We start from the raw sequence: 21,913 nt of genomic DNA, 5'->3' as shown, positions 1-21,913 counted from the left end.
AGTAAAGCAGAAGATAACTGTTTCTAAAACGGTTTGTGGTTTTCTTCTCCTGATAAATGCATTCACAGAGTTGAATTCACATTATATGAAAAGTAAAATCTGCTTCCAAATAAGTTCTCCCATCTGAGATGATTTATGCTGCCCACTTATTTCTCAGTAGGCTGCAGCACACAGAGCTTTTTGCCTCACCGTTTAACTATGTTAATTTTGCTTTGAGTGTTATACAATTTCTTTTTTAAACACCCACCTTTCGAAGCTAACTTGAATGAGCTATTGTGCCAGAACTACTGAAACAGATGACATCCAGCGCTCCCACGCTAGGAAGGAATTGCAGTGAAGTTTTCATGTGTTCAGGGACTTTCATTGTCAGCGGCTTCGCCAGCAGGTCCTGCAGCCTTTGCATTCCCATGCCGGCCAGTGCCGGAGGATCTGGAAAATGGGCAGACCCTTCTTTCCACCTCCTGCTGCTCTGTGGCTGCCACCCTTAAGAGTTTGCGCAGGAACTGTCATGGTATGCTGGCTGCATTTGGACTCAGTGGCAAGTTGTGTGGGTACGGTGGGACGGTGACCCTGTGGTGCTCTCTCTTCCTTTCAGCAATGGATAATTTACAAGAGAGAGCACTCCACATCCGCAAGGTGCTTCTGAACCTGCCGAAGACCACTCTGATCGTAATGAGATACCTCTTTGCATTCCTCAATCAGTGAGTATCCTTGAGAGCACCCTGGCCCTGCTGCAGTACTCGGTATAAACCGTGATGAACGACAGAACCAGCCTTAATGCTGCTGCGTGTGATCTGAGCAGCAGCTCGAGGTACAGATGCTGCAGTAGCTTTGTTTCATCTGCCTTCCTGGGCTTTTCAACCTTGCTGAAATTCATCCCAATGATACAAATACAATCTTAAGGGAGTTCCGGGAATGACAGTGAATAATGTGCTGGTAATCCAAACAAAAAGCGATACGAAAGAGTCAGAAACTGGGTTCCACACCAGCAAGGAGCACTAGGTACCGAGTTCTGTGAGTGGTAGAGTTGAATGTATTTTTTTTTTTTAAAACACTCCATCTGGCGGTTCATTGCATAGCTTGGCAGCAAGGACTCAGTAGCTTCCTGCAGTAACGTGGTCTTGACACCTGAGGTAGCATAAAGGAAAAATGTCCTAACCAGAAGGCTACATATACATTGTCAAAGCCCTTTGAATACCATTTGGGTGAAGGAGAAATAAAACTGTAAGACAATATTTTGACCTGACAAAGTCCTGAAGCTTACTGTCTACTTCTGTAAAGCCACAGTTCATCAGCTACTTTTGATTAACATCTTATTCCTTACATTAAAATGAGACAGTGTTAGAATTTGAGGTTTTAGGTGAAGATTTGTATTAAAGTGGAGCAGGACATTTACTAAACCTATCCATATATTCAAGTGGTTATTTCTGTTTGGAAAGCAGAGGGTTTATTTCACAGGTGTCACTGTTGGAGTCAGTGAAATGTGACTTTCCAGTCTCAGTAGCTTTTAATTATTCCAAGTAGTGATCTAGAAAACAGGGAGTTTCAAGGGGAATTGTACTGGAACTTAGTTTTCTGTTGAGTCTTTAATTGGTACCTGAAAGACTTAAATTGTAGGCTTGGGACAAAAATGTAGTGAGCTAAAAATTGTGTTTTAAAAAATTGTACCATATGGAAACTATAAGATTCAGATTGGCTGGGAAATCCTGAAGAAGAGTCCCAAACAAGGCCCACTTGAGAAGCTCCTTGGCCTCAGAGAAAGGACGTAACACTCTGCTTGATCACAGGCACTTAGGCAGAGGGGACCTGATAAAACTCTGGTATTGAGTGCTGGGCTGCAAGTGGGCTATGAAGAAAAATAATACAGAAGAATTAAAGACAAAGATTAATGTCCTCTCCTTGTAAAGTCAGCACCCAATACTTTTCACGTAGTCTCAAGCTTTCAGATTCCCTTCGCGATTTCTATTTAATTTCTCTGTAGATGCCATTAGTATCTCATTTTTCACACAGGCCCAGAATGTTCATGTCCCAGCTGATCAGCTTTAAACAGCAGAAAGCCCACAGCAAACCTTCCGAGCTCAGCTGTGTGTTCTCCGGCAGATGATGGTGATGGTTTCTGCTGTTAACCCTCCTCCCCACTTCTGTCTCTTGCAGTTTGTCTCAGTTCAGTGAAGAGAACATGATGGATCCCTACAATTTAGCCATCTGCTTTGGGCCAACGCTGATGTCTGTGCCTGAAGGTCATGATCAAGTCTCTTGCCAAGCTCATGTCAACGAATTGATCAAAACCATCATCATCCAACATGAGAACATCTTCCCAGGACCAAGGGAGCTGGAAGGTCCAGTCTATAGCAGAGGTGGAAACACAGAGGATTATTGGTATGATACGTACCGCTGAGGAGAAAATGAATGGGTGGATATTTATTTACAGATTAGCATGCTACAGTCATGCGTTCTGCGTTGTCTAATTCTGGATGTAAGCATCTGGCCCAGGCTTTCAGAAATCTGTTTTATGGAAGAGAATGTGGCTCTGCTATCTCTGGAGAGTCATCAACTTAAAAAGTAATAAGCTGGTAGAAAGTAGCTATTCAGTTGTCAAACCTAGCTCACTTATCTTAAAGGGCAAGGTTGTGTAGGGATTTACTTGGGTGTTGTATGGTAGCTGCCAAAATCAGTTTTTTCTTCTTCCCTTTTTTTCCCTCCTGCTTCTGCCTTTTCTTTCTTTTTCTCTTCTGCTTTTGCCTTTTCTTTCTTTCTTTCTTTTTTTTTTTTTTTTCTTCAGATGCAGGGGTCACTTGCAACTGAACCTGGAAAGCTGTGGCATGGTTTAATTTTCAGGGCAGCACTGGTGGTGGGGGAGGGAAGAGGGAGGAATGCAAAATCACCATTTCCATCCAGCTTAAAGCTCAAGAGGCCCGGCCGCGTGTTCAGTCTGAAAGCCACATCTGGAAGCAATTCAGCCAGAGCGGCTCCTGTCATCTGAGGTGGAAGGTTGGGGAGTGGGGGAAGGAAAGTAGGTGTTTTCTTTCCTACTGGCCAAGCTGATCTCTCCCTCTGAGAATGAGGAATGTTAAATTGTGTCTTGCTTCTCCCCCTGCTCCTTCCCTCCTCCAGTGTCCCAAGAATGCAAATGATTATTTTAATATACTAAAATAAGTAAGTTTTGTAACTGATGTCAGCCTGGTGACAGAGCTAGCCTTGCTTCCCCGGCTTGTTTCAGAGTAGCTTTAACCATCAGCTTTAACCTACGTGCGACGAGGAAAGGCTCCTCCACTCTAGCTGCTGTGTGCAGAAGACTTGCCAGAGCCTCTTTTGGAAATTCTGATAATTTTACCCTTCACTCTGATGTCTTTAGCTGATGTTATATGTGAAAGAATTGTAGAGAGGGGGAAAAAATAATCTAAGAATATTTATGACCTTAAAGAAATACATTAACTTTGACAAGAGGTTTTGTCCCATAAGGTGAAGGGAATAAAAATGGGACGTGTTCGGTACGGGTGATACTTCACGTGAGCATGTAGGAGGCAGAATGTCCTGGAAGGCAATACCGATTTTCTGAAGGCGTTTGTTTTTTCTTCATTGCCTTTCCTAACCACCATGACCTGAGACCCTGTTAAGCAGAGGAGGGTAGAAGCAAGCAAGGGAGGCTGCCGAAAGCCAGGAAGAAGCATCTGGTTCCCATTCAAGCCTTCTCATAGCCCTGGTATTTAGATAGTTGTTAGGTTTTGCCCATAGGGCTCCTTGCTGCAAAGCGTGCAAGCGGCAGAGTGAACCGCTGTAGGTGTGTGGGGGGCTGTAGGTGTGTGGGGGGCTGTAGGTGTTGCCCGTAGGGCTCCTCGCCGCGAAGCGTGCAAGCGGCAGAGTGAACCCTTGTACTTCAGCTGATTCATCGGGGAGCGGAGCCTGCGATGCTGGCCATCCCCCGGTGCCGCTCCACTGGGCTGAGCCGTCGTGGTGCCGGGGAACTCGCAGACGGTGCTTTGGCGTGGAGGCTGCCCGGGCTCAGCGCCACGGCTCGTGTGCTCTGCGCCTCGTGCCTGCGCTCTCGCTGCGAGCCGGCAGCTGCCGAGGAGCTTTGAAACAGCTTGCCTGGGGCAGGGGAGGGTAGGGCAGGGTTCAGAGTTTATGACAAATCCAGGTCTGTGCTGCAGGCGTCTTTGAAATACTGCCTTTGAGTCAAGCCTGGGACTGTGCTGCGTCTGTCTGGCTGAGACTGCACGAGGACAGCGTGGGGAGGGTCCAGGAGCCCTGCATACGGCAAGTGAAACCAGCGGAATCACAGGGAAGGAGATAGCTTATAGATGCTCGGCTTGCACGGCATTCCGCTGGTGGTACACGCTGCTGGCACTTTCGGGGCCCTTGGGGTGAAACCCAGCAGTCTGGCACTTCCCACTGCAGCATCCCGGGGCTCACGCAACAGAGAGACTGAGCCTGCAGCAAGGACACGGTTTTTTGGTGGAAAGTGCTGTTGGATAGGAAGAAACACGTGGTCTTTGTGCAGTATTTGGATCTTTAGCGTTGGCTGTATGCGACATTACTTCACAGTCTGTGTGAAACTTTAGCCCTCAATGCTGTGTTCCTCTCGGGACCTCCGTTTGGCTTCAGATTCTTCTGTAAACTTTATTAAGTAGCATAAAGGCACTTGCAAAGGACGGGAAAGGTTGATTCCTGAGGTACTGACTCAGAAGATGGTAGGGCAGCTTAGTGTCATGCGGATTAAGCATAATGAGACACCAGAATGATTCAAACACTTTACCCCTTCCCCTTTTTTTCTCTCTGTTCAAAGATTATGGGAGGTGGGCGACCAAAGGGAGAGCCCTGCACGTCCATGATCACTTACTTTAACCGTTGCAAGGCCAAAGCAAGGGATGAAGTTAGTACTGTGTGGAGAGAATTAAAAATCCCCTTTTAACGAGCTACAGCATAAGAGTGCAGCAAACGCGGTTCTGTCTTTAGCAACAGCGTCTGGTAAGATGAGGAGCGAGCACTTTTTTTTTCACCTTTTTTTTTTTTTTTTTTTTTCTCTCCTAAGTCGAGCAGGCAGGGCAGGCAGGCAGTGCTGCCAGCTGGCAGCGGGTCCGGGGAGCTGCTCGGGAGAGGCAATGGATCCTCTTCCAGTTTCCTTTCTGCTCCTGTCCTGAGGGAACTGCTCATGTAGCTTCTTATAAAAACATAACCTTTGGTTGCCACTTGTTGTCTATTGATGCTTTCAAAGCTTTTCTTCATGGAAAACATAAACGAGAACTCTTGGTGGTTTAGGTGCTCTGTAAATAAAGATTCCAGGTAATTAATCTGGCTATGGGAGTTGTTCAGTGGAATGAATGATAAAAGGGAAGGAGGGAGATGACAAACTCAGACCTGGAAATATCATTATGAATTGAGAAATAATTTCCCCTAGGAAGTAGGAAGTGGCAGCTATCTCATCAGACATCTAATGAGCTAATTAGAGCAATGGAGAATACAGCTGAGGCAATAATTCTGGCATGGCGGAGAGGAGCTAGACCCAACATGCCACTGCTGTCTTGACTTCTCAGCATCTCCAGATGTCCAGGTTCTAAGACCCGGAGTTGGACTTTTTTGTTAGCATACAAGAAGGTTAAAGAAAATGTTTGGTTTGCTTGATCAAGTAAGAACTTAGCTTGATTTCTAGACACAGCGACTTCAGTATGTGCAAATACATCCGCAAAGTGTCTGTCACGGCGGAACCTGGGTATTGACTTCCGATATGGATGTTCCTAGTTAAGTTATCTTTGATTGTTGTAAATGAGGAAACTCAACTTCTGCTGATGTAAAGCACCGTTTCTGTTTCCTTCTGTTGTAGTGAAAGCCCTCATGGAGAGAGAGCCTCGACAGAAGACTCTGTTCAGGACGTTACGGCTGAACACCACACCAGTGATGATGGTATGCAAAATCTATGAACTTCTTGGTTAATGGCTACAGCCTGCTTGGGGGGGAGGCAGAGAAGGCCGTGCCTTGCAGTTTAAGTTCAACGTTGGATCCAAAGTGGAGTTTAAATCTGAATAGTCACTTTAAACATCACATACAGCATTTGATGCCAAAAAAAGTAAAAATGTACAGGCTTGACAGGGACCTTTAGAAGTTACCTGACTATTTTTAAAACATCCCTTCTTTTCGGGAGTATCTCATCTTTGCAGCAGGCCTGGGCACACTCCACACTTGCATGACTGAGCTCATCTGTACCCGAGAAGGATCTTAGAGTTGGAAGTCATGGGGGAAGCGTAGAGCCAAAGGCTGGATATGTTTCAGCATGCACTCCCACTCCCCTCCACATGTGCCAGGCATTTCCCCTGTTGGTAGCTTTGGCAAGGGAATTGTGAGTGGTTTAAGCCCCAGTGGTTCTGCTTTAAGGAAGCAAGGAAAATAAAATCAAAACCAATTCCTCTTCCACTGAGAGCCAGGTTTTAGGGCAGAGGGTCCTGGTGGCCTCTTAGTTATAATCTTTGGCTCTCCTTGAGGAAACTGTTACATTTCTTGTCTGATCAGTGAAAAGGGGTGCCAACGCTGAGAATTTCACAGTATTTCCTAAGCAAAAGGTGACACTGCAGTCTTTGAGTGTCTGTCGTTGATACTTCCAAAGCCTCCCCCTGTGACGGGGGTAACAGCTGCATGTGAGCCCCATCCACAGCAGAGGGAATAAGATCCCCAAATCTACTGACCAGCAGGTAAAGCAGACTGACCGCAGCAGGGCACCGTATGGTTTTGTTCTTGGGTTTTGGCCCCGTGCAGTTGTCTTAAGTAGGTGCTGCAATGGTTTTATTTGTGATGGCCTCAGTTGTAAAGGTGGGAAGAAGGTAGCATTCCTTAGAATTAGGTGACATCCTTTTTTGAGCTGGTTCTTCAGGAATTTGCTCAGTAGCCCTGCCACGTGCTCCTGTGCTGCTTTTTGCTCTTGGCTCCAGCAGTTGCCTCACTAACCTTTCCCATGGCATTGCCGGCTCCTGCTGGCTTCATGGCTCAATGATCTTAAAGGTCTTTTTCAGCCTAAACGGTTCCATGGTGTTCACACACCAGTAACACAGTAGACCATGTTGAGCACTGCTGGAAACACTGGAAAATCCGTTCTCCCTCACAAGGTCAAGCACTGCCACCCTGACTCCTTACCAAGGTTGTTGGGGGGAAACACAAAGCCCACAGGAATGAAACACGAGTTTGCTGTCTTGAACAGTGTGTTCTTTCTGAAAAAGTGTTAGCTGCTTAAAAATGCATGAAGACATGTCCTTTTTGAGATTGTACCTAAAGAAGGAGCGGTTTCATTTGCTGTGATGAAGGAAAGGCTAACTTCTCCTGCATCTGTAAAGCCTGGGACTAAAGCCTGCAGAGGGATACACCGTGGTGTGTACTTGCACTGGTTTCGTATGGGATTTTTAGATCCCTTGTGAGGCTGAGAGGGTACAATGGTGAGAAAATGAGCAGCTAAAAGATTAGAGAAGGACACTGTTTTGCAGCCTCTGGAACTAGATTGCGTGGGGCCCCTGAGCAAGGTAAAATTTGGAGGCGTTTTGGATGGAGTTCTGCAACCTACATGGAATATTCCATAGGAAGCATTTGGGAGGGAGCGTTTGGCAGCAAAGCAGAGGAGGGAGCTGGGCCTCTATCTCTTTGAAGGAGCAACAAGTTCTGGTTAACTGAGTCTCGCGTCCTTCTAACTGAGCTTTGCAGTGTCACACCTCAGGCGTGCTCGTCAGAAGGGCAGCGTACATCTCTGACTCAGTGGGACGGGAGATCATAGGGTTTTCTCACTCCTTCAGTCTTTAGATGTGAGCAAGCACTTGCTCCTGCAGCTCTTGCGTGAGGCTGGCACTAGTCCTCCCAAAATAAAGCTGTCATCCCAGCCGCCTTCCCTGAAGGGAGGAATTGGTTTGGGGATGGGGGGAGAGGTCGTGTTTTGCAGAGCATCCGCGCTGTTCAGCCAGCCTCGCTGGACAAGCGAGTGGACTCTGCGGTTTGAGACAGGTGTAGGAGGTCAGAAATGCTGATAGACAAGCAGGTCGTATGTTTGTTAAATTGTGTATGAGTGAAAAGATTTTAAACGGCCGCTTTCCTGCACAGGCTGTCAGACTGGCAAGGGTGATTGTTTGGCTTAGCCTTATAGCTCTTTATTCACACAGCTTTCTTCTCCGAGCAGAAGCGTAGTAGGAAAAAGCTACTGGAAATTAGAGTCTAAAATCACTTCTCTGGACGAAAGCCAGAGTCCTAAAAAGCAAATTGGAAACATAAGAAACCTGAGTGCCGCACTCATCTGGAACAATAAACACTTCTTAATGAAACAGATGGAATTTACAAAACCACACTCCCATCCCCTTCGTAAATGGAGGGGGACACCAAAAACAGCATTATCGGTTTTCTAGTGTTATGAAGAAGCTGGCTCCGGAGGCAAAACAAGCCAGGGGAAAGAAGGAGCCAAAACCAGATAACCATGTGCTTTGGGGAGTCTGGGCAAGGCAGCTATCAAGCTGCAAACATGGGCCAGGCTTTTCTCACCCTTGCAAATCACTCGCTGGTTGCTGAGGGCTGATAACGGGATTCGCGTGAGGCTGGCCACGGGCTTACCTGAAACGTGGGATCTGAAGAGTCCTGAGCTGTCCGGTTTAGTAATGGAGAAACTAATGGTTAGCAGTCAGTCTAGTAGATCCTGTTGCTGATGGTCCTCAGCACTCGGTCACTTTGTGCTTTGTAACTACCGATGCTGACGGGGCCCTTTGAGTGGTGTTTCTGCCCTGCTCCCCCGGACCGGCTGAGGAGCCGGTGGCATTCAGCATCACCTCCCTCGGAGGGATGTGCGCTCTATGTGTTCCCCTGCCCAGCTGCTACTTTGCCTGCCTGTGGGCGGCCTTGGAGACCTAATTCTTGAGGAGACCTAATGCTCTCCCAAGGAACAATGGTAAGAGCAGTGGCTCATCTTTGGCCTTCCAGTCCTTTTTGGCTGGCTCTTGTGCTGTAGAAGCTTCCTGCGATGCATAGGAGTTCTCTGTATGGAATGGCCTATCTTTCCTTGTCCAGGAAGAGGAACTACATATTTCTTTCTCCAGGAAAGAACTCGATTTTCATGGACAGCTTGGCTGTGTTAAAGCTCCTTTAAAGTAATTAGAGGCTGAAGTCCACCGGGGCTGTGTGGTTGAGCTCCTCTCCGTTCCCCTGATTCCTGCCTAGAATTGGGAGCTGGCTTAATATATATTTAGGCTCAACCAATACCAGATTTTTCTAAGTCTTAAAAATAATCCACGTGAATTTCATATTGATTTTTCTGAGCGTCTGAATGCCCATAATTGCCCCCCTGTATAATATCAGAGCGCTACAGGGACCCAGCTTAGCGGCCGGTTGCAGACACAGCGTGGCGGTGGTTCTGCGAGCTGTTCAGGCCGGAGCAGTGGGATGTGGGGCGACGCGAGCTCGGAGCGCAGTGCCGCCGTGCTCAGCGTGCACGGTGCAGCCCAGGGGAGCAGCTTGCTCTCCTCATCACTGCACAAACCGCAGCGGTGGAGGCACTGAATGTTTTCGTTTGCTTCCATGACAGTTCGATGAATAGCGTGGCCTCCCGCGGTGCCAGAATCCGGTCTCCTGGGTCAGGTGAACCTCACAGGCAGCAGAAGTTTCCTTCTGAATAGGTGCTTTATTTCTGAAGCAGCTTGGACTCTGAGGATGTTTTCCTCCCTTAAATGCTAATAACAGCTCTACCTGCCCAGGAGGTTTAGTTTAGCTGCCTTTAAGAAAGCATACCGTAGGCAGATTTTTGTCTGGAACGTACCCGATTGCTACCTAGCTTTGAATTTATTTTTTTTATTATTTTAATGAGAGACTAATTTTGCCGTTGCCACATCCATCTTTGTACACTCAAATTGATGTAAGTGGGTTTATTGCGTGGAAAATGTGAATGTGTCCACCACGTAGATATTAGGTAAATGCTGAAATTGCAACGTCCTCGTATTATAGGGGTTCCCCTCTGAATCTTTCTGCTTCAACCCTCTGCTGCCTTAACAAGCAACACTTTATCCTCTTCCATGCTCTTGTCATACGCTGGTTTATGTTAGGTTTAAACTGTCGAATACTTACCTGAGCCCAAGTGTTTAGTGAATTATTGTTTATTCCCTTCTATCTCCTAGAGTGTGAGCCCATAGAAGCAATAGCGAAGTTCGACTACATTGGCAGGACTGCACGAGAGCTGTCCTTTAAAAAAGGAGCTTCTCTCTTACTCTATCAGCGGGCCTCAGATGACTGGTGGGAGGGACGCCACAATGGAATTGACGGCCTTATTCCTCATCAGTATATCGTCGTTCAAGACACGTATGTTACACTTTAAGCCCATCTGCAAGATGGGCTTGCTTAAAACTCAGGTGTGGAATGGAGTGTTTGTGTCAAGATGTTGACACCAGGTGGGGAGAGTTCGTCCTCCCACCTTCCCTGCAAGAAGGGAGTCCTCTTGAAATAAGCAGAGCGCAGAGGTGTAGGTGTCCACGTATGTGGAGACGTGACACACAAATTGTTCTGGTGCTGCCAGCCTGTTAAAAGATGCAGAGCTGGGATCTCCAGGTCGCTCACAGAAATCAGGCTCTCTCCTTTGAAAGATACGTAAAGATTCCGAAGAGAAAGGTGCTAGCACAGTGCTGTTGTCCTGTGTGTATATTTACATACGCAGCGCTGTATTTGAAATTCAGTGCTGCTGGTCCTGTTTTGGTTGTGATTTCCTTCCCTCCTCCTTCCTAGTGAGGATGGTATCTCTGAAAGATCCAGTCCGAAGTCTGAAATAGAAATAAATTCTGAGCCACCGGAAGAAAAAGTGACTGCTAGAGCTGGTGCCAGTTGCCCAAGTGGGGGTCACGTCGCAGATATTTACCTTGCAAACATCAACAAGTAAGAACAGCCTTGCGTTATTTTACTTAACTGTAAAGATCTTGGTGATGAGTCCAGTAAAACACTTCTTTCCCTGAAAAAGATGAACTAATGAGCACTGCCACCATTTTTTCTCTGCTTCCCCCTCTTACAACTTGCTCGTATTTGGCTGTTTCTCTCTCTCTCTCTCTTTCTCTATCTCTCTGCCACCAGTGTGGCCAATGCTCATTTAAAACCCCACTGGCTTCTTTTCCCTATCCCCAAGGTGCCATCTGTTCCCATTTTCCCAAATATGTCCTATTTTATAAGCTAAGCACACAGAGAAAGGGAGGGGAATAGCAGAATGAGTTCTTGTAATCGTGTGTTCGTATTCGTTGTTATGTTCTGTGATTTGTTATGTCTCGTTAAATTTAACATGTTTTGTTTTATGGGGTAGGGGACAATTCCTTCAGAAACTAGTGTCACGTTTTGTGCTAAATGACATACCTTGAGTCCCACCATCTGGCACTGCCTGTAATGTTCTTCCGTTTCTCCAGCACTTCTCACCTTAGGTTACTAACCATATGTTTGCAAGTGAAACAACACACCTCCCTGTTGCTCTAACTTTACCTCCTCAACAAGAAACTGTTACTTTAGCCAATGCTCAACATAGTAAAAAACCTGTAAAATTAAGCTAGTAATAGACTAAATTTCTTGATCTGTTATTAATGATTTTAGAGCAGGCTTATCCCCCGTATCTTTCTCATTATTTCCTTAGTATTAAAAACCCCCACCTCTCCCTATTGTGCAGTGAAGGTGTTAATAACGATAAGTACAGTTTTGTGGGGGTGGATATTTTTAACCTTCAGTTAATTTAACAGCATGTAGCCTGTAAAGGCATTAACAGAAATGCATCCTTTTTAAAGGTTTGGACCTGCTAATGTCCTACACAGAGCCTGGCCCTTAGTTTAGGGGAGTTGGCAGAGCTCCACTGATAACATAGCTTCATTAGATAATCTGCATCAGCTTGGGATCTGGGCTTTCTTTTATGATATTTATTGTCTGAGCCATTGAAGTATGCCATTCTGTCAGTTACGGAAAGATTTGTATAATGAACAGACCTGTGTTGGAGCTGCACCATCTGCTGGTTTTGGTAGCGTTGTATGTAGTGTTTTTAAGAAGCCTGGGTAATGTCCCCTCCAGGTTTTTTCTCCCTTTACTAGGGAAACTGATATTTAGCAATAGTAGCATAAGACTCATTTTGTTGTTTTTTCTTTAGGAATGAATCTTCTGACCTATGTGTGAACAGACTTGGGCAAAATTAAATCAGATGGTTTCGCAATGACAGTTGTGCCACCCACTGAATTATTATTTGGATGCCAAAATCCTACTGGAGTTAACACTTTCTTGCAGTTATTCATGGGGCTGGTGCTATATATAAATGGATCCTTCCCTGTATAATGGATGCCAAGCTTCAGACCTATGGCATAAAGTATTCTGCTGCATTGGCCTTCATATGATTTGAGTGGAATCGTGCTGTCAGTCTGCATGGTGCTGGGGTGGAAACTAAATTGTTTGGACCAGCTTATCCATTTGACATCATCTTTTGGTATATCTGTAGCCCTACGTAGATAATGCCATGTGGTCCTGCTAAGGCAATGAAAAAGAAACATCTATTACCACCAGCAAATATTGGAAATGATCACTAACCCCAAACTATGGGGCTCTTTGCTTGCCAATCTCTGAAAATAATAACTTGATGCCTTGGGCCAGGAGCTTAGTAGACTTATACTGTGTCCTCCAGTCAAAAATTGTAGCTCTGCTCTTCTAATATAATAAAAACACATCATCAAAACCTGTTGATGGCACAGAGGGTTTTTTTTGTTCAAGTATAAATTCTTTTCCTCTTGACCAAGTTAATTACATTCCATCCAAGTTTTCTGTTTTTGCTATGAATGTGCGCAGCTGCCAGGAACTCAGTCTTCTTGTTAGAAGTGTTAATCTGGAACGATTTATAATTCTACTGTTTCACCACGACTCCTAAAATCCTGGGTGTTTTTGTAATCCGGGTATCTTTGTCTCTTCCCATTGTCCTCTGTGTTGTTTTGGGGGGATGTCTTCAAATTACAGCTCGTTATGTGTACCTGCTTGTATTGACTTGTTTTGCTTTTGTGACTGAAGGCAAAGAAAGAAACCAGAGTCAGGCAGCATCAGAAGAGCCTTCCGTCAAAGTGACAGCCATGGACTAGGTAGTTCAATGGCAGAACCAGCCTCCCCAGGAGCCATAGCCGGTTCCAGACCCTCATCTCAGCCCATTATGAGCCAAAGTCTTCCCAAGGAGGTTCCAGATAAATGCTCCATCAGTGGCCACGGCAGCCTCAATTCTATCAGCCGACACTCGTCTCTGAAGAACAGGATAGACAGCCCGCAGATCCGGAAAACTGTGACCGCAGGGAGGTCCAAGAGCTTCAACAACCATCGGCCCATGGACCCTGAAGTTATTGCACAGGTAAGTTGGAGTGGTTTGCTTTGGAAACTCTAGCGGATGCCGGATACAATGAGGTGTTTTAATGCAAAGTCTGATTTAATCTCGTACCCCTTCCCTTCTCTCGATGCAGTATTAACTTACTGCACAGCTTGAGTTTCGTCTTCCAGCCTCGCTGCGTGTAAGTCACTGAGACGGCTTTCATGAGCGAAGATAAACAGTCAGGTCCTTCCTCCATAAAAACTTGACCCAGTTCGTTATTCAGAACTTAGTTTCAACAATAAAAACGTCCATTTCAAAAGGTTACACAGATTCCAAAGCTGTCGGCAAAAAAATTAATCGTAACTTCAAGACATGAGCAAAGTCAAGTATTTAGTGTCAATTTAACATTCTCCTGTCAGTTGTGCAGGCTTGCCTGTGGTTAGACATTGGAAGCATGTGGAGTAGTACAGTCAAAAGAAAAGCAGGCTGCTGAGTTGTACTCACAGCGGTATCTTCGTGTGCTCCCAGGGTCCGGGATGTGACGAGAAACCAACTTTGATCACGATACTGCTCGTTTTCATTACTTAGACAAGTGCCTTGAAATGAGGGCAGGCTCCGATGTGGATGTTAAAGCTGTGCTTGAACTTTGCAAAGAGCTCTGCTTTGGGGGCTGGCTCTGCACGCTGACCAGGCAACAAGGAAAGAGTCTTTGTGGATTCCTGCTGTGCAGCTCCAAGGCCAAGGTGGTCCTTGGTATTTTTCTTAGTCTTTGCTAGTTTTGAGGCAGGCAAGTTGAATGGAGATTGTTTGTGCCTGTTCTCTGCATCTCCATTCCCAGGGATCTGTCCCGTCCTGGATCTGTCCCATCCCGTGTCCGGGACTACACGCTGCCAGAGCAGTGACTGCTGTTAACACAAAACGCACGTGGTGCCTCCGCATCCCTGCATCTGTGGTTTCACCCGTAGGACAGAAAACAGTTGGAAGTTGGGCTTCGACTCAGACAAGTGACAGCTACTAACAGGGTGAACGATGTGAATGTTACCCATTTCCCTCTCCTATGAAGGATCTTTTATCCCTTTCTCCCCCTCCAAGCGGTTCGTGCCTGCACATGTATGTTGCCTATACCAGCTGTTTGCAGGACGCATGGCAAGGAATGCTTGGGGCTCCGATTACAAAGCCAGCCCTGGGAGACCTGACTTCTCTGCCTGGTGCAGGAGTCTGTAGGTTTCTAAGAAGCTAGGGGAAGAAATGTGAAAATTAAACATAATTTTTATTGACAAAACAGAAATGCCAAGTAATAAATAGGCCTAAATAAAAATCTGATAAGTTTTCTGGTGGAAAGCTGTATTTTGCCATTACAAATAATCTTCAGCCCATTTGTTACAGTGGAATTGTAATATGTGGTTCTTGTTGTCTCCATGTTTTATTGTCCTTCCAAAGCTTCGGTTGACATAAATCAGTTTCTTTCTTTTTTCAATTAAGCTCCAACTAAAGTTGTTCTGTCTCCTCTTCCTGCCAGAATGTTAACTCCGTTGTTTTCACTGGAGAAGAGTCTGGGGAGAAAAAGAAAAAGGGGAGGGAGGTGTGGAAAAAAGTGTTAAATCAGGGTTTCTCTTTGCCCTGTCGAATCTGTTCAAACACCATCTAATAACCACAGTGCATTTTACGTCTTTTCCGAACTTCCTAAGTAAATCTGCCCGGCCTCCAGATAGACGGGGGGTGTCAGATTACTGTCTCTGGTTCCTTCCACCATCCCTTCACTGATTTACCTTCCCCACCCCTGCAAAACCTCTAAGGAAGCTGAAAAGCTGCAGCCAAAGCATGAGTCACCGAACGGCTGAGCTCCTCTGCTCTCTGGTGAACAGGGCACACCAGTGGGCTCCGCGGTGCGGGCTGCGGCCGAGAACAGAAAAAGCCACGTTGGTATCTCGAAAGTTCTTTGTTAACAACTGTAATATTTTAGAAGAGGAAGGAGAAGCGCCACCTTGAATTTCTATCCCCGTTTCTGGTATCCTCCGTGTTTTCTGAAATGTTAAAATTTTGCGTCCTGTGTAATACCTTTCTGGGAAGGGAAGACAGCTGGGCCAGCAGGAAAACCCGTGAGGCAGCAAGAACACGCAAGGATTTCACCATTGGTGTGTGGCCCATCAGCCACTGTCAAAATCATCAATTCTTTCTTCGAGAATTTACTCTCCTGAATCTCATGTGCGCAATGAAGCAGAAGAAGGGATGCTAATGCTTTGAATCGTGCGCTGTTCTGTTTGTTGCTGCACTTTGGGATTGTACTCGTCTTTGAAGTCCAAGCAGCGTCAGGACCAATAAAGGACCGGATTAGCATCGAGAAAGTGCTAGTAATGATTCTGATCCCTGTCGATGGAAAATCTTACTGCGTATTGGCTTTAGCATGTAATGCTGTGGAGTTTGGCGTGGGTTTCGCTTTGACGCCTAAAGGTCCTTGACCTGCCGGTGGGTTTGAGCGTTGGTGTTTACAGGCTGAAAACAAAGACGTCGTTCTCAAAGGCTGGCTTTTATCTCTGTGTTTTTGTGTCGGGGTTCTGTTATTCACTCGGTTTCTCTTTTGTGTTTGCAGGATATTGAAGCTACTATGAACTCTGCCCTGAACGAGCTGCGGGAGCTGGAAAGGCAAAGCAGCGTAAAGCACACGCCAGATGTTGTCCTCGACACCCTGGAGCCTTTGAAAACGTCTCCGGTGGTGGCCCCCACCTCAGAACCTTCCAGCCCTCTGCACACTCAGATCCTCAAGGACACTGAACCAGCTTTCCAGCGCAGCGCTAGCACAGCCGGCGACATACCGTGCACCTTCAGGCCGGTGAAGTCGGTCAAAATGGCCACCCAGGTGAAACCTCCGGCGACGCGGCCGAAGCCGACAGTTTTCCCCAAAACAACCACCACGAGCCCTGGCGTTGCCTCCTCTGCATCTCAGCAGCCCGCTGACAAGTCCTGTACTGTCTGATAAACTTGGTGCTGCTCTGTGGATACAGCTGTATTGTTTCAGATGAAGAGAACTCTGCTAAAGACATGAAAATTCCTATTTAACTAATTTTTGGACTTCTGCTGAAGGTTAGTTGTGAACTGCTACTTACTGCTGGGAGCGCTTCCTGGGAGTGAACTTGAGTGGTAACAACCTCGTCCCATGTCCCCGCGTCAGTGATGTTCGTAAGGCAAAACAGTTCATGCCACGCTTAGGAAATCCAGAATTGGGTCACTGTGAAGCTGAGGAGGAAAACACAGAAAAAAGCGATGAATTGGATCTTGGTTTCTAGCTGATGCCTTGTTCAAGTGTTCGGCCGCTGAAAGAAATACTCAGCGGCATCATGTTTTTGAATACTGGTGTAGTGACTTATATATTCTGTGTTTCATTTATCACAGGGAAACAATAGGATAGATTTTAGTCTATTGCATGTTTTGGTGCCACTGGTTACGTGGAGCTTGGACATGCCTGTTTCTTGTGCATTATTATTATTATTATTACGTCGCCCGCTGGTGCCACGGTGGTTAAGGGTCTGTCTCAACTTCCATCACATCCTCTGGTTTTGTTTGTTTGCTCCCCCATTCCTCCCCCCCAGGGCCAAAGCTGTTGGCCATCCAACCTCATGCTTTAGTCGACACTTGTCATGAAAAATAGTTTACTCTGGAACACTCTTAGATTTTGTGGAGTTATACGTAATATGTGTCTGTGCAAATATAAACAAACATGTTCCTAAGGTTTAGGAGCATAAGAAAGAGCCCAGTTGTTGCTTATGGACAATCTAGCTGTTTTTCCCCTTTGCTCTCCCATATTTAAAAACAGCTTTATTGTTTTTCAGTGTAATTTTCAGCCCCATAGGCTGTGATGTGGTGTGTGGTCTCGGGAGACTGAATGTAAAAAAAGCAAGTTAACTTCTGAAAACTAAGTGTACTCTGACGGGAGTTCATTTACTAACGCACACATTCTTGTTTTGGTCACATATCAAGATGGATCCTTACCAAAATCCCAGTTACAAGCACTGTAAAAACTTCGGTCGGAAGTTCTCAAGCTTTGTATCTGCTCCCTTTTTCTGGTTGCAAACGCTTCGGGCAGTGGCTGTGACCGCTGTGACCTGCTTTAGGGATCTCCGCTCTTATAGAGCGGTGTAGGAGCCGCTGCTGGGGACGGTGATGTGGCAGCATGCAGCTTCTGGAGTGGCTTCCCGACGTGTTCCTTGGTAGACTGGCATGCCTCCGTAGGACTCCGCAGCCATGTGAATGAATTCTAAGTATTTGTATTTATATGGTAGGCAGCAAATGCTTCAGCCGCTAGCAGGCTGCATGAACTCTTTTGTACTCTACTCGGAATTTTCCACAATGCTAACGTTTATTTAATTTAAAAAAAAAAAAATTAGGGGGAAAAAAAAAACCAACAAAACAAAAAAAAGGCGTGTGCCACTTTACAACGGTAAAGAAGATCTCGCAGTCCTGCAAGAGAGGAGACTCTGGCTGACCTTCAGTTCACCTGGTTCCCCAACTTTTCTGGGATTTAAAAAAAGCTGCACATCTTAAGTTTTCATCAAATTCAGGCAAGGACAAGAAAAGAAAAGTCATTTTTCTCTCCCATTTAGCTGAGTTTCTTTTAAATTTGTGGGTTTCTCACACTTAGCTTCCTTGTGACTGCCATGTTGTTTTAATTGGCGCTTAGTAATTAAAAAAGAAGAAAGAAAACTTACGTTTCTAAGAACAGTTTGAGATGTACTTTTCTGATTCATTTAGGATGTTACTCGAAGAAAGGAACAGGGCTTTATGGTGTCCCTGTCCATCCCCACACACACCCTGTCTCTACAGAAGTAATATATCCATATTGATGATGGTTTTTAGAAACGCCAACTTTCTCTGTGTCCTAAATTGAGAACATATGAAAACTGGGGAACATGGGAAAGCTTTTGGTGAGAACGCTCTTTATTATTCACTTCTCCTTAGCTGATCTGTAGCAGCAGTTCCCCTTGGGAAGCGCCGCGGTACGTGTGTGACTGTCACTGGACCTGACCCTGTTCCTCGCGCAGGGGAAGATCCCCAACAGTGCGACCAGCGACCTTCGTTCTCAGGTTCTGATGGACTTCTACCACCAAGGAATCACTTGTTCTTTTGGGGAAAAACAGAATTAAACTTGTAATTTTTTGCTCAGGCAGAACTTTCTGGCATTTACTTTTAAGTAGGGAGTTTTTTGGTTTTATTTTCTTTTTTGGTCGTGAACGACCAAAGCTAATCTGTGTCAGGAGCAGGATCTCTGTAAATTTACTTCCGACTCATTTGTAATGCCTTATTTTCTTTATATTTTTATGCCTAGCATTCATGTTTCTAAGAATAAGTGTCCAGCCACGCACAGCACATTTGGAAGAGATGCTCTTTTCTATCTTCGAGGTCTGAAGTATGAATGGCAATTAAGAGATTTAAAAAAAAAAAAAGACAAAAAAAAAAAAAAAGACTTCAGGTTACTGTAACAGCAACTGTCTGTATATGAATTACTGTGCTTATCTCTAGCATCCACAGCTCTGGGACAATCCTACTGTCAAGGGGAATATGCTTAGCAGGATAACCTGTATATCGAGCAACTCAACTGGAATTTTGGTGTGCACTGTGATTGACACTTACACTTACAGCAAGCAATATGACAGGCTGAAGATCGTCCTTCCTCTTCCACGTGCTCTGGGTCTGGCCAGCCAGCAGAAAATTCACGCATACGCGCGCGCGCACACACAAACACACACGTGGGAGAGCAGAAAAAGCGGGGGAGGGAAAAAAAAAACCCACAAAGGAAACTTTTAGCTTCTGTGCTTCACTCTGTGAACACACAAGGCTGAGAGAACATTTGCCACAAGTGTTTTATGACCAGTCGCTGCAGGAGAGGTGGGAAAGAGTAACTGGAAATGCTGGCACTGCTCCCTGCAAAACCAGCGGGCAGCTTGTAGGAGAGGGCGACGCAGGGTGGACAAGGACGACACGGTGGTTTGCTTGGGGAGGTATCAATGTTACTTCATATCTTCATATTCCGAAGAAATATTAGCTCTTCCATGGAAATTCTCTTTCATGACTTTTATGTAATGTTTGTGTCAAATATAAAGACAAGAAGTGTTTGATAACTGGAATAACGTTATGTCTGTTTGATAGTGCTTTGTATGAACAAAGAGTTCTTGTTCATCAGATGTTGGATTGAAATAATCCAAACCAAAACTTTTAAAATAAAATTACGATTTTAGGTGATCAATCTTAATAGTTTTTGAAGCTCTAACCTTTTATGTTTTATTTCCCTAGTTGGGAATTGAGCAGTGTGCTTTAACGATCGCGAAATTTCTGCCTCTCCGAGGTAATCCAAAGGCTCGCAGTTTATAAATTGTAAATTTGTTCTTCATGTCAAAGCAGTGGAACATGAGCAAACTCTCTCTATCTGTACTGGATATTTTGTTTCAATGAAAATGATTAATTAGAGTACACTGTGACAGCAGGAAAAAAAATAATTGTTGTATATGTATGTATTTTGATACCTGTTCGAAAAGAGTCTTTGGGTTTCCTGTGATGAATACCTCATATGTTGGGTTTGGGGAGTTTTTGTTGATTTTTTTTCTCTTTCTTTCTTTCTTTCTTTTAAGGCAAGATTGTTCTTGCATAAAAGTAGGTTAAGATAACCAACTTCTCATAAATTTATTTACCGAATCAAAACACTTCAGAGTTTGGCAAGAAATTCTATCTGTTCCAGCCCCCCACCTTGCCCTTGGTGCAGAGCAAGCGGTCGCCTGGCTGCTCGCCTGCGCGCGTGGAAGAGCTCTAGCAATATTAAGACAAAAGAGGTGGTCATTGCAGATGGAGTTTGCTGCCTTATTTGTGTGTCAAAACCTCAAATTCAGTTGAACCCAGTTGAACGTTGTATAGGTTTTGTTAAGCATTTGAGAGATGTTCTTCGATAGAAATAGATGTCTCTAGTTAGCGCTTCAGATCCTTTGCAGACTGTACTGGATGGACTGGAATGCTTGTCGCCTGATGAAATACATATTGTAGGAACACGTAAAGGAGACTGTGCTCTCAGCAGGGCGTAGTTGCTAGTAAGGCAATAGTAATGATGGAAAAATACCCATTGAGGCGATTTGTCTGCTCAGCTCGGTAAGACGCGGAGCTGCCTGGTCCCTATCCAGTGCATCAGGCTTTGGCGCTTTACCCCTCTTGAGTTTGGGTGCGTGGTGCTGGTCAGTGGGCCAGGCTGGGGGTGCCTGTGCCGGGCAGGATGGAGCCCTGACTGTATAGGGGTGTGCTGTGAAGTATAAGTACGCTTACTCACTGGTCTGTGAACTGCACGCTAGGAAAACTGCTTTAAAATTAAACAAAACAAAAAAAAACTAGAAGGAAAACAGAAGCATTTGGGCACTCCCATCACTAATGAGCCTGTCCAGAACAGAAATTGAGTTTTAACAAGCTGGGGATTATTTATTTTGAGAGATTTTTTTAATTTTTTTTTTTAGTTTTCACACCAATAATTAGCCTTTTTGTGGGCTAATCTGGCCTTGGCTACCATCCCACAAATGCAGTTGTAGAGATAAAGCTGTTTCTTTAGCGGGCCGGTAGCGCTGGAGGCGGTGTGGAGGGCAGCGATGCTCGCTCTCCTGGCTGGATCTCTGCGGGATGCTTCCAGCCTCGGGGTCTGGGCAAACGCCGAGCTCTGGGCTGAACCTTGGGGTCTGAGCTTTACATATCCCTTTCAAAGATTATTCTCTCTCCAGATCAGCTTTCTGCTTGTCTCTGCGTGTGTGTGTGTGACAACTTGGTACTTGGGGGGGGGGGGGAAAAAAAAAAAAAAAAAACCACAAAAAAAAACCCTTGACCCGCTGCCTTGTGCCCACCAAGGCTCGAGGGGGTGTGATGGTCTGGGGGTGGTTGTAATTGCTCTGCCTCCACCGCCCGCCCTGCCAGAGGGCAGATGAATTATTTTCCGGGCTTGGTCCTAGGAGGCTATTTCGGTGTATCTAGAGATGCCGAGACAGCGATGCAAGCCCTGGAAAATGTAAGGTGGTGGTTCGGAGTTTGGTTGTGTGGTTTTTTGGTGTTTTTTTCCTGTTACATTTTGTGCTTCCTATAACGTAGTTTGAGACAAGAGAGTGTTGTTTTTTTCAACGATGGGCCAAAAAGAGGTGAAGGTGGAGAAGGGAGGGCGGCTCCCTCCTGTACTAATACTTGATCTACCAAGCTTCATACAGGGTAAATATTTAGCAGTTTGCAATGGAAATAATAGATAGACCCTTTCTTTTAAAGGCACTTAGTAACCTTACTTCTGAAGCGGACTTCACCAGCCTTTCTCTCCAGGCAGAGTCCTGTCGTTCGAGTAAGCCAAGTCCAAAGGGATTGGACTCGTGAGCGTGCCAAACTGCTGGAGCAATACTTGTGAGCAGCAGGTTCTTCAAAAGACCAGCTCGATGTAGCCAAATGTAGGGCAATTACCGACAACCATCTCTGACGCGTTTTAAAGGATCGCAGTGATGTCGTGGTTCTGCTGTAACGTAGGGAAGTTCGGTCGCAAAGTCTGGAAATCTTTTGTTTTCTGTGTCGGGCTGAAGCCTCGGTCCTGCGGTCATGGGCTCGGGCTCGATGGTGCGTTGGGGT

The 21,913-nt window shown here is 45.5% G+C and overlaps 1 protein-coding gene across 4 annotated transcripts in view; it reads left to right on the top strand.

Moving 5' to 3' along the window:
* SRGAP2 (SLIT-ROBO Rho GTPase activating protein 2) overlaps window positions 1–21,087 on the top strand; it is a 112,208-nt gene extending 91,121 nt beyond the window's left edge. For 3 of the 4 annotated variants that reach the window (XM_040616396.1, XM_040616394.1, XM_040616395.1), the window contains exons 17-23: window positions 596–701; window positions 2,155–2,379; window positions 5,822–5,901; window positions 10,122–10,302; window positions 10,723–10,869; window positions 13,009–13,336; window positions 15,885–21,087. In XM_040616396.1, the coding sequence (XP_040472330.1) occupies window positions 596–701; window positions 2,155–2,379; window positions 5,822–5,901; window positions 10,122–10,302; window positions 10,723–10,869; window positions 13,009–13,336; window positions 15,885–16,268 (1,451 nt within the window). In that variant the 3' untranslated portion in view covers window positions 16,269–21,087. Of the gene's footprint in view, window positions 1–595; window positions 702–2,154; window positions 2,380–5,821; window positions 5,902–10,121; window positions 10,303–10,722; window positions 10,870–12,106; window positions 12,683–13,008; window positions 13,337–15,884 lie in introns of those variants that run through there. The other variant, XM_040616397.1, reaches the window with a different exon arrangement.
* The last annotated feature ends 826 nt before the right edge of the window (window positions 21,088–21,913 follow it).

Source organism: Falco naumanni, chromosome 17 (assembly GCF_017639655.2).
Source record: "Falco naumanni isolate bFalNau1 chromosome 17, bFalNau1.pat, whole genome shotgun sequence".
In the NCBI taxonomy this organism is placed as follows: Eukaryota; Metazoa; Chordata; class Aves; order Falconiformes; family Falconidae; genus Falco; species Falco naumanni.
This window is presented reverse-complemented; position numbering and strand designations above follow the sequence as displayed.